This window comes from Cetorhinus maximus, chromosome 22, assembly GCF_964194155.1.
Source record: "Cetorhinus maximus chromosome 22, sCetMax3.hap1.1, whole genome shotgun sequence".
Taxonomy (NCBI): Eukaryota; Metazoa; Chordata; class Chondrichthyes; order Lamniformes; family Cetorhinidae; genus Cetorhinus; species Cetorhinus maximus.
In genome coordinates, this window is record NC_135900.1 from 3,574,624 (window position 1) to 3,587,409 (window position 12,786).

The 12,786-nt window shown below is 48.2% G+C and overlaps 1 protein-coding gene across 1 annotated transcript in view; it reads left to right on the forward strand.

The window, feature by feature from the left end:
• LOC144696402 (uncharacterized) overlaps nucleotides 1-12,786 on the forward strand; it is a 204,430-nt gene that overhangs the window by 148,985 nt on the left and 42,659 nt on the right. Inside the window, exon 13 of the mRNA XM_078567646.1 lies at nucleotides 2,039-2,136. Coding sequence (XP_078423772.1) covers nucleotides 2,039-2,136 — 98 coding nt within the window. The remainder of the gene's footprint in view (nucleotides 1-2,038; nucleotides 2,137-12,786) is intronic.

Sequence of the window (12,786 nt, forward strand, 5' to 3'; positions counted from 1 at the left end):
TGTTGTTGAGAGGTAAATATTGGCTAGAACGACAGGGATAAATCCCTGCATTTCTTTGATTACTGACTGCATGATCTTTTACATCAACCTGAGAGGACAGGCAGGACCTTGGTTTAACATCTCATCCAAAAGTCAGCGACTTTGACAATGCAGCACTCCCTCGGTACTGCGCTAGGAATCTTAGTTTAGATGTTGTGCTCAGGTCCCTGGAGTGGGTCTTGAACCCACAATCTTCTGACGTAGCCATGGGAGTGCTACCTACTGAGCCACTTCAAAATAGTTCAAGTTGTTGATACTAGCAGATCATGGGGGAGAATCTTCTCCCTGTCGGGCGGGCTGGGTGGGAGTGAGCATGGGCGGGTACACAGCTGATCGCCGCCTGTGATCGGCTGCGTGCTGCCATTTTACGTGGGAGGACTAGTTAAGGCCCGCCCAGCGTGACACGCACCTGGAAGTGCTCAGCGCTACCTGTGCGGGCTGGGGGAGGAGGGAGAGTCGGGACCTGCGCTCTTTCCCTCATGCATGCGAAATCTCCCTGAGGCTCGGAGCTGCCTCAGGGAGATTAATTTGATTATGAAAACTTGAGAAAAAGAATTTTTAAAATTATTCAGACAGGTCCCCTCATGTGACACTGTCACATGAGCTGGGACATGCCAATGAATTTTAATAACGTTTTTTTAACAAAGTTACAAACCCTTCATGAAACCTCATCCCGCCCGTGAATGAGGTTCCATGAAAAATGTGAAGGCCGCCTGGGATCTTCACCTGCCCTCTTCGCCTGCCCGCCAACCTTAAGGTTGGACGGGAAGCCCTGACAATGACTTCAATTAGGTGATTAATGGCCTTAACAGGCCTTTGACAGTTTGGCGGGTGCACAGCCAACTCCGGTGCGCGCCCACCAAACTGAAGATCAGAATGACGCGCGGTGATGTTACGACGCACGCCTGACATCACCGCACATCATTTTATATGTCGACGTGCGGGGCCCACCCCCGCACACCAACCAGAAGATTCTGCCCATGGTGTTCTAACCTGGGGTTAATGCACCATTGAGACAACAGTAATAAAAACAGCTCTTTTCAAACCTCCAGGTCCATCATATACCACCAGAACTACCCAGTAGATCAATGGGATTGAATTCCTTGGACTATTGTGCTGGAACCCATGGCACCTGTGTTTCTGCAGTCCATGGGTCATTGTTTGGACACCCCTGCATTAACTTATATATTTTTAGCCTGGTAGTGTACAAAGCAGCCTCATGCATGACATTTAAACTTTATAAGATATTCCTGTAAATCATCAGTCTGTGAACTTCACTGAATGGACCTCCTAAATGTAGACTTTCATTTGAGTTTAGTTTTTACACCACCTGCCTGGCCCAATGATGATACCTCAGTGCACGTAAGTCAGGAGTCTGATGGAATACTCTCCACTTATTTAGTTAAGTTCAGCTTCAAGAACACCAAGAAACATGGCACCATCCAGAACAAAGCAGCCCACTTGACTGGCATCCTACCCACCACCTTAAACATTCCTCTACCACCAACTCCCAGTGGCAGCAGTGTGTACCATCTACAAGATGCACTGCAGAAACTTGTCAAGGCTTCTTCAACAGCACCTTCCAAACTTGTGACCTCCAGCACCTAGAAGGACAAGGGCAGCAGGCACATGGATACACCCTGCAAGGTTCCCTCCTTGTCATATACCATCCTGACCTGGAACTATTTCGCCATTCCTTCACCGTCACAGGGTCAAAATCCTGGAACTCCCTCCGTAACAGTGACACCACACTACATGGACTCGACTGCAGCTGTTCAAGAAGGAAGCTCACTACCATCTTCTCAAGGGAGAAGAGGAATGAGCAATAACTACTGATCTTGCCAGCAATGCCCAGCTCCCAAGGTTGAATTTTTAAAAAACCCTGCAATTTCAGGGCTTATGTCATTGAATTTCTATTGTAGCTTTGCCAAGCGGAAATGCGTTTTTAAGTTGGTCCTCCCTAAATGTACTGTTTTCGATTGTCACATTGTTCTTTCAGATACTGGAGAGCCTAGATTACCGGGTCATCGATGGCTTGACAAATTTTCGGCTATTTGCGGTGATGGCTAGCCTGGCGCAGAAAATCACAAAACTAGAGTAAGTTTGTGGCTGGGAATGTTCAGCACTGTTCACTATTAATTTGTTGACGGTAGCATAACACAGAGGACCCACCTCATAAATGCTGTGGCCACTGGAGCAGGTCGGAGGCTGGGTATTCTATCCTCCTGACTCCCCAAAGCCTGTCCCCCATTCACATTTTGATTTGATGTTTGTAAGTTTCCTTTAAATTTTGTCTTTGGTTTTGCAGCTCCCTAATTTAGGGGCTGTGTTTATTTTGTCCCCCATTTGGTAAAAGGAAATCTACAAGGCACAAGTCAGGAGTGTGATGAGGTATTCTCCACTTGCCTGAAGGAGTGCAGCTCCCACAACACTCAAGAAGTCCCATTTTTTTCAAGCTGTTCTTCACAGCTTGAACTTGCTCCTCACTGATCGAAGAGACAGATGTATGGGAAGGTTGGTTATGTTAGATTATCATTGAGACTGTAACTACCCAGTTAAACATTGGAAGTTTGGTGTTTAATTAGTGGAAATAAATTAGGATTGGTTGCATGACAAATCGTATAATTTTGGCAAATACATTTCACTGGTCTCAGAGGATAATCAGATGGATTTTACCAATTATTGATGCCATTTTAGAGTTTTGTGAGCTGGAAACAGGTATCGGGAATTTGAGCGGCAAATCCAGACCTTCCTGCCATGATTCCCAATTGGGGTAATTTCCCTGCTGATCTGGAGCCTCTTCTATGAGCTTCAGCCCGTTGGGAGTGTGTTGGGGCTCTGCTTCTGATTTTCCCTCACTTGGAATTAACCGAGGGAGAATGAGTCTGTGATTAATGAATAGGCCGAGGACCTAAAACAGCAAAGCCAACGTGAAAAACCCGGCACTCCACCACCACCAGTGAGGGAGCCAATTTGTAAAATCTATTCTCATTGTCTTGGTTTGTTGCTGCTCCATTTCAAACAATCTGAGGGAATTTAAGAAATCTCTAATTGGATGATGTAAGGGGACTAATCTTATAATATGCTAAAATATTAACTTCCAAATGGCTGATAATGACCAGCAGATGAGATTTGGTGACATTCTTACAACATCTTCATGATAGTTGTTTCAGAGCATTAATCCATTCTCAAGAAATGAATATTTTTTTAGCGCAGTAAAGACCCGCCGGTCACAGGGGTCACGACCCCGCAAACGGCGAAATCGCGAACGACGAACATACTTCGCAATGGGAGCCAATCAGATAGGTTCTGGACATCCTGAAATTTTACATGTCTAAAAGATCAAAGGCCACACAAACTATGTTTTTAATACATTTAAAGAGAAATTTTCTGGAGAAATTGTTTAATGGAACAAGAGAACAAGAAAAATGTAAAATCTGTCACACTTGCAGTGCTTTACTTGAGAGTGGAGGTGGACTGTGATCAGGAATTAAATCGCAGCAACAAGGAACACTCAAGTGTGAACAATGGCAGACGGCACTTTCCACTGTAGGAAACACGTCCTGAACATCTCCCTTTTTTTTTTAACTTCATTTCGGTGATTTTTTTCTGTCTAGCGGCATTTTTGAAAGATGATTTCTATTTTTTAATTTTTAAAACCATGGGGCGGAGTTTTATGTCCCATGGACGGGCGCGAGCCCAACCCGATCAGGCGTTAAAATCGCGCGAGAGGACGTCGGGCGAGTGCCCCAACGTCATCAGGCACTGGCGCGATATTTCACTCGGCGAGTGCGTGTAAAAGTCAGAAGTGCGCCCGCCGACAATTAAGAGGCAATTAAGCCCATTAACGGCACAATTGTCTCTGATTTTTCGTGGCCCGTCCAACCTTACGATTGGCGGACGGGTGAATCGGCCAGGCGGCCTTTACATTTTTCATCAAACCTCACCCAAGGGCGGGATGAGGTTTCCGTTATGAAATAAAATAAAAATAAGTATCTGTGGACAGCGTTTTTAGGAGCTATATTTTCAGGTGATTGATTGTGATGCAAGGGCATTTTACTTCAGCTCTTAAAACCTTTATTTGGGCATTTTCAGGTCTGCAGCTCGCTGAGGCAGTTGTCTGCCTTCAGGGAGCTTTCTCGTAGCGCTCACCCGTGCCCAGGGTGACACCTTCGCCCGCCTTCTTTCCTCCACCCACCCACCCCCCCAGGCAGCGCTGAGAATTTCAGCGTGAATTTCACACTGGCTGACGGTTAATCAGCCAGCCAGCTTGAAATCGCGGTCTGGGGCTGATCACAGTCGGCGGTCCATTTCCCAACCACTCCCAGGCCCACCCATCATGCGCATCCACCACAGGTAAAATTCAGGCCCATGGATAAGTGAACATTTGGGCGCGCAATGGGTGAATTGGTGTACAAAGACTTACATGTGGATGAGCGAATTTGCAAAAAAGGAAGTCGTGATTGGCGGGACTTTACTGTAAATACTTTAACATCCCTTAGATAAAAGCAATGTCCGCCACATGTCCGTCCTTGGCCTGCTGCATTGTTCCAGTGAAGCTCAACGCAAACTGGAGGAACAGCACCTCATCTTCCGACTAGGCACTTTACAGCCTTCCGGACTGAATATTGAGTTCAACAATTTTGGATCATGAACTCTCTCCTCCATCCCCACCCCCTTTCCGATTTTCCCCCTCCTTTTTGTTTTTTCCAATAATTTATATAGATTTTTCTTTTCCCACCTATTTCCATTATTTTTAAATGTATTTCCATCCATTGTTTTATCTCTACCTTTTAGCCTTTTTCGATTCCTTCACCCCACCCCACCCCCACAAGGGCTATCTGTACCTTGCTTGTCCTGCTTTCTACCCTTAATTAGCACATTCCATAGATAATATCACCACCTTCAACACCTCTTTGTCCTTTTGTCTGTGACATCTTTTGGCTATCTCCACCTATCACTGGCCCTCTATCCAGTTCTTCTTGTCCCACCCCCCCTTAAACCAGCTTATATTTCACCTCTTTTCTATTTTTCCTTAGTTCTGTTGAAGAGTCATACAGACTCGAAACGTTAACTGTGTTCCTCTCCGCAGATGCTGCCATACCTGCCGAGTTTTTCCAGGTATTTTTGCTTTTGCTTTAACATCCCTTGTTTAACTTGCACTCTTGTCTCCGAAACACCTGAGGCAGCATCTTACCTATGTCGGGCAGGCTGGGTTGGAGTGGGCGGGGGCGGGTGTGGACCCGACCGCTATCTGCGATCGGCTGTGCGCTGCCATTTTATGCGGGCGGGTCAATTGCCTACCCAGCGTAACGCAAGGCCGGTAGCGCTCAGTGCTACCTGCGCAGGTGGGGGGAGGAGGGAGAGTCAGGGCCTGCGCTTTTTCGTGCATGCGTGCGAAAGAGCGCAACAATTTCCCTGAGGCACGGAGTTGACTCAGGGAGATTAAGTTCATAATAAAACTTTTGAATAAATGAACAGAAAGATTATTTAAACATGTCCCCCTGTCACATGAGCTGGGACATGTTTGTACATTTAGCAAAATTTATTTAGTTATTTTATTAAACCTTCAGGAAGCCTCATCCCGCCCATGGATGAAGTTTCTTGAAAAACGCGAAGGCCGCTTGGGCTCTTCACCTGCCGACAACCTTAAGATTGAATGGGCAGCATTGCAAACAACTTCAATTGGTTTTGTAATGGCCTTAATAGGCCGTTGACAGTTCGGTGGGTGTGCAGCCGTCTCCGGCACGCACCTGCCGGACGAAATATCTAAATGACGCGCGATAGCGTCGGGACACACGCCCGATGTCATCATGCATCATTTTACCGTCGGCGTGTTGAGCCCGCCCCTACACGCCAACGGCAATATTCTGGCCATGGGATCAAGTCTTGTTCCAATGTCTTGAACACGAAGCCCTGGACTGACTCAGCCAGTGCTGCACTTTCAGAGATGCTAACTTTGGGATGAAGTGTTAAAAGCAAGGCCGTGTCTGACCTCTCGGGTGGACGTTAAGGATTGCACATTACTATTTTGAAGAACAAGGAGTTCTTCCTCAAGCCCTGGCCAATATTTATTGCTCAACCAGCATCTTTAAAACAGATTATCTGGTCATTATCCTATTTCTGTTTGTGGGAGCTTGCTGTGCACGCAATGGCTGCCACATTTCCTACATTACTAAAGTATTTCTTTGGCTGTAAAGTGATTTGAGATGTTCTGAGGTCATGCAAAGTGCAATAGAAATGCAAACCTTTCTTCTCTATAAAACTCCTTTGGAAAAAGCAGTGGAACTTGGTGCATGCTGCAAGATTGCATGCTATCAGCCACATTTACCATCTGATGACACAAAATCACGGATTGGAATTACACATCTTCCTCTATTAGCTTCCGTTATGCATGGAGAGTGCAACTGCAGAATGATAACGCCAAATCACCATCAGTAATCTCTAGCTCGGAATGAGAAAACAATTGGGTATTGTCCCTCCGCGACACCCTGACCCACTTCTCCTTCACTCCCAACACCTCATCCCCTTCCCACGGCACCTACCCATGCAATCGCAGAAGGTATAACATCTGCCCCTTTACCTTCTCCCTCCTCACCATCCAAGGCCCCAAACATTCCTTTCAGGTGAAGCAGCACTTCACTTGCACTTCCCTCAATTTAGTCTACTGCATTCGCTGCTCCCAATGCGGTCTCCTCTACATTGGAGAGACCAAACGCAGACTGGGTGACCGCTTTGTGGAACACCTTCGGTCTGTCTGCAAGCCTGACCCAGACCTCCCTGTCGCTTGCCATTTTAACACTCCACCCTGCTCTCATGCCCACATGTCCGTCCTTGGCCTGCTGCATTGTTCCAGTGAAGCTCAACGCAAACTGGAGGAACAGCACCTCATCTTCCGATTAGGCACTTTACAGAATTCCAGACTTAACATTGAGTTTAACAACTTCAGATCATGAACTGTCTGCTCCATCTTCACCTCTTTTTTAATCCCTCTTTTAAAATTAATTTTATTTTTTATTCACTTATTTTTATTTATTTTTTCATTGTTTTACCCATTTTTTTATTCCCTTTTTTAATCCATTTAATCCCTTTTTCTATCCTTTTTACCCAACCACCACCCCCTCCTCCCACCCTTCCGCTCACAAGGGCCATCTGTCACTTGTTCTATGTTGTTCTTTCACAGAGCGCTGACCCTTGTTCTGCTATTAACACATTCTGCTTTCTTACCTTTATGCCACTATCAGTACCTTCTTTAGTCTTTAATATGACCATTAGCATTCCCTTTGTCTTGTGTCTATGACATCTTTGTCAATCTCTCCTTAGCTTCCACCTATTGCTGACCTTCTATCCTACTTTACCTGCTCCACCCCCGCCCCCCCCAAACAGTATAAATTCCACCACATTTCTACTTCTCTTTAGCTCTGAAGAAGAGTCACATGGACTCGAGACGTTAACTCTGTTTTTCTTTCCTGCTGCTAGACCTGCTGAATTTTCCAGCATTTTCTGTCTTTATTGTGTATAGATTGGTGTCTCAATTCATTCCATGAAGATAGATCGATGGATAGATAGATAGATCAATGGATAGATAAATTGATGATCTATCGATCCATCTATCTATCTATATTTATCTATTTATGTATACTAAATAGATGTATATACTATATATAGATGTATATATATCTATGTATACTATATACTATCCCTAAACACATGCTGTGTATGGCAGTCAGGAGAATGCCAGACTAATAGATCAATTTGACACCACTTCACATCCAGACATTTGTTTCACAAGGATTACTGCAGCTATTTTATTCACTTTTGTGTTAGCATAAATTTTTCCATATTCCCATGCCCCACCCCTTTCCTGAAATGGTTCATGTTCCTCACTAGAGCCAACGCATCAGGCACCATTGGGCTTTGCTGTCCTCTGCCATGGCTGATTACTACTTTAGAATCATCCTGGAGTGCGATGATCACCCCTGGCTTCTTTTCTCCAGCACTAACCATTTTTCCAATTCTGGGCTCTTGTCCCCACTTGCCTCTCTCCACCATTGTCAGCTGAGCCTTCAGCTGCCTGGGTTCTAAGCTCTGGAATGCCCTCTTTTCTGCCTCTCTTTCCTCTTTGACACTCCTCTTAAAACCTGCCTCTTTGACCAAGCTGTCCTAGCCTCCTTATGTGGCTCGATATCAAATGTTGTTTGATAACGCTTCTGTGAAGTATCTTGGGACTTTTTTTTTATTCATTCACTGGATGTGGGCTTCACTGGCTGGGCCAGCATTTATTGTCCATCCCTCTTTTTCCTTGAGAAGGTGGTGCTGAGCTGCCTTCTTGAACCGCTGCAGTCCATGTGGTGTAGGTACACCCACAGTGCTGTTAGGGAGGGAGTTCCAGGATTTTGACCCAGTGACAGTGAAGGAACGATTTATTTCCAAGTCAGGATGGTGAGTGGCTTGGAGGGGAACTTCCAGGTGGAAGTGTTCCCATCTATCTGCTGCCCTTGTCCTTCTAGATGGTAGTGGTCATGGGTTTGGAAGGTGCTGTCAAAGGAGCCTTGGTGAATTCCTGCAGTGCATCTTGTAGATGGTACACACACTGCTGATACTGTCAGTGGTGGAGAGAGTGAATGTTTGTAGGTTTGGTGTCAATCAAGTGGACTGCTTTGTCCTGGATGGTGTCAGGTTTCATGAATGTTAGAGCTGCACTCATCCAGGCAAGTGGGGAGTATTCCATTACACTTCTGATTTGTGCCTTATAGGCAGTGGAAAGGCTTTGGGGAGTCAGGAGATTCTGACCCGCTCTTGTAGGCCTGAATTTTACCCTCGGCATCCGCCTGAGGTTAGTGGGGCCGGAAGCAGATGTAAAACCTGCTCCTGGCTGAGATCACGCTATGAAAGCGACCTTACACTGGGTGGCCAATTAAGGCTTGCCCGGCGTGAAACGCGAACGCCACATGCATTCTCCATGCGTGTGAGCGGGGACATGTCAGGCACCCGGGGTGTTCAAAAACAGAAAAGGCAACTCCTCAAAGGCTGCCAGGAGTTGTGGGGGAGGCTGAGGGAGCTGTCTGGAAGCTGTCAAGGAGTATCAAGGTGTGCAGTCATGGCCTCTGCATCTGGAGGCCACGGATGGAGGGAAGGCAAGATGGGTAGGCACTTTGCACCCCCCTGTTTCTCAGATAAGTGCCTGGGGATGCTGGTCGAGGAGGTCAGTGCCAGGCGGCACATTTTAATGCCCAGGGACGAAAGAGATGGCCGCCCCACCTGACCAAGAAGGCCTGGACAGAGGTCACTGCCCAGGTCAGTGGGCACGACATGTTGCACCACAAGTGGTTTCAGTACCACAAAGGGTTCAATGATCTGCTGTGGTCAGCAAGGGTAGGTGCAGAAATGGCATGGACCTGTTTCTTGGAACGTTCAGGAGTCTAAGAATGTGTATGCCAACTGGCACTGAAGCCTGCCTTGCTAAGGCTGGGATGTCAGCATGACTGGCCTCAGTGTATGACAGGGTGAGATGTGCCACAGTGACATGGCCCACCTAATGCCTGGGTGGGAGGGTGGGTGGGAACCAGGAAGGGACCTTCAGGGAGGTGAAGCAATAATGAGGCTATTTTTGCCTGTCAGGAGAAGAGGAGTCATAATGCCGAAGAGCGCCACAGAACCGGTGGAGGAGCCAAATCTGTGCTTTCTCACTAAGCATGAGAGTGATGCACTGGAGCTGGAACGCCAGCGACCAGCTCACTCCCCCGGGCGCGGTGAGGCGGGGGTCTCAGATGAGGGTAAGAGTGCAGGTGACAGATACGTGTGCAGTTGGTACTGGAAACATAATGCGCTCCTCTGATCAGAAACTGAACTGTCAGCGCCAGGGAGCCCATTGAAGCTCCAATACAGATGGCACCATGCAGCAGCTCTCCACTGTCTCCTCAGCCCGCCCAGCATGCACAGTGACTGCGATGATTGAATGCATTGATCTTTTGCCTTCCTCCTGCAGATGCGCCACCTGCACCAGTGTCACACTGTCTCTCTGAACCAGGCACCAACACGGATACTCACACGTCAGCGGGCATTAGGTATTTGGCTCCATGGGTAACGCACAGTGGTGAGGGCACATCACACTCACATGAGGAGCTGGCAGAGGCAGAGAGGTCCCAGGGAGCTGAGAGTGGGAGCACAACTGAAGACCAGGACTATGCTGCGTCCGAGGCAGATGATGAGCATCTGGAGTCGTCCATCAGGTGGCAGATATTGGATGTCCAGTAGGATGCACGGGGAGAACTGCAGAGGTCCATGAGGGTCTGCGTGCCATGGTCTCTGTCATGGAGGAATCCATGCGGAGCATGAGTTCTGTGTTGACCCTTACCACAGCCTCCTCCATGGAGAGAGTGGAGACTCTCATGGAGAGACAGCTTCACGGGCAGACTCAGGGGTTCCTGGGGTTGCACTCGGACCTGCAAGTCCTCGGGGGGTCATTACCAGTGTGAGAGATGGATGAGGCACCTAGTCTCTCTGCTGGGGCCCCGTCCATCAGTGGTGAGCAGGGAAGTGCAAACACACCTCACAGTGGCAGACGAGCTGCCTGGCATCCCTATGGGCTTCTCTCAGAGCAGTCTGGACAAGGGCACCGTGATGATGCCGTGATGACTGAGGAGTGCCCAGCTATGGGGCTGGATGCACCATCCCAGGCGGAACCTCCTCAGGCTCCGGCGGCCAGAGGACAACCGCCAAGGTCATCAGGATCACTGGGACAGCAGAGTCAGTAACTGCCTCCAACACCACTGGCAGCGAGGCGGGAGTGGGGCACCAAGACGCAGACGTAAGTTGAATCCACCTTGAGCACAGCAGGGGCGTGTCACAGGTGACATTTTTTGCATTTTTTTTTTACTCTTGTGTTAGGGATGGACACTTTGTTTGTTCATGTTAAGAACCATAGAGATTTATTTGACCGAAATGGGCTGAGCTGGCTGGATGATATGAATAGGTGCCAGGTGCAGCACAGGCTTGTACAAGTTATGGTGTTGTGCAGTGCTGGTGTAATGTGTTGGGTTCACATTTATTGATTGTTAGCAAAGGAAACAGAGCCATTGACTTGACCAGGCATCGATGCTTTGGATGCCTAGCAGAAGGTTCACTGGATCAAGAATCCCTGGTCCCTGACTCCATGAAGGTTCCTGTCCTCTGCCTCGAGGTCCTCACACTGCGACTCCCCTGGCTCTTCCTCTGAGCCATCACTTGAGTCATCGTCCATGGCCTGTGGAGCTGCCAGGCTTCCCTCAGCCTCCAGTGGGACCCCCCCCCTTGCCAGAGCCAGGCTGTGCAGGGTACAGCATGTGCCGACTTTGAGGGAGACGGAATTTAACCCTGAAAGGTGTGAGGTGATACACTTTGGAAGGAGTAATTTGACAAGGAAGTATTCAATAAACGGCATGACACGAGGATGTTCTGAGGAACAAAGGGACCTTGGCGTGTGTGTCCATAGATCTCTGAAGGCAAAGGGGCATGTTAGTGGGGTGGTGAAAAAGGCATATGGGACACTTGCCTTTATCAATCGAGGCATAGATTACAAAAGTAGGGAGGTGATGTTGGAGTTGAATAGAACCTTGGTGAGGCCACAGCTGGAGTACTGTGTGCAGTTCTGGTCACCACATTGTAGGAAGGATATGATTGCACTGGAGGAGGTGCAGAGGAGATTCACCAGGATGTTGCCTGGGATGAAACATTTAAGTTATGAAGAGAGGCTGGATGAACTTGGGCTGTTTTTGTTGGAGCAGAGAAGACTGAGGGGCGACCTGATCGAGGTGTACAAGATTATGAGGGGCATGGACAGGATGGATAGGGAGCAGCTGTTCCCCTTAGTTGAAGGGTCAGTCACAAGGGGGCATAAGTTCAAGGTGAGGGGCAGGAGGTTTAGGGAGGATGTGAGGAAAAACTTTTTTACCTAGAGGGTGGTGACGGTCTGGAATGCACTGCCTGGGAGGGTGGTGAAGGCGGGTTGCCTCACATCCTTTAAAAAGTACCTGGATGAGCACTTGACACGTCATAACATTCAAGGCTATGAGCCAAGTGCTGGTAAATGGGATTAGGTAGGTAGGTCAGGTGTTTCTCACGTGTCAGTGCAGACTCGATGGGCTGAAGGGCCTCTTCTGCACTGTGTGATTCTGTGATTCTGTGAGGCACGCTCTGGAGGATACTGCAATTCTCCCCTTGACCGGTACAGGCATCTGAAGCGCATCTTCAGCAGCCCGATGTTCCTCTCCACCACCCTTGTGGAGATGTGAGTGCTGTTGTATCTCTCCTCGGCCTCAGTTCTTGGGTGACAGAGTGGGGTCATCGGCCACTTCTTCAAGGGATGGCCCTTGTCACCCAGGAGCCATCCATCCACTCGAGCCTTGGTACCTGTGAGTGCCGCAAGATGTAAGCATTGTGTGAGCTCCCAGGGTAATGGGCATAAACTTGGAGAGTCTGTGTCCTGTGTTCACAGATAATCATTGAGTGGAACCCCTTTCTATTTAGGAAAGCTCTCAGCTCACCTGCTGGGGCCTTGAAGGCCACATGAGTGTATCTATTACACCCTGGACGTGGGGGAACCCAGCCATCGCAGCGAAGCCTCGTCCTCTCTCGGCCTGGCTCACCCTGTCTGTCTGGAAGTGGATGAAAGTGCAGACGTGTCTAAGGATAGCACCAGTCACGAGCTAGACACAACTGTGTGCACCTGATTGAGAAACGCTGCACAGATCCCCCACTGAGCCCTGA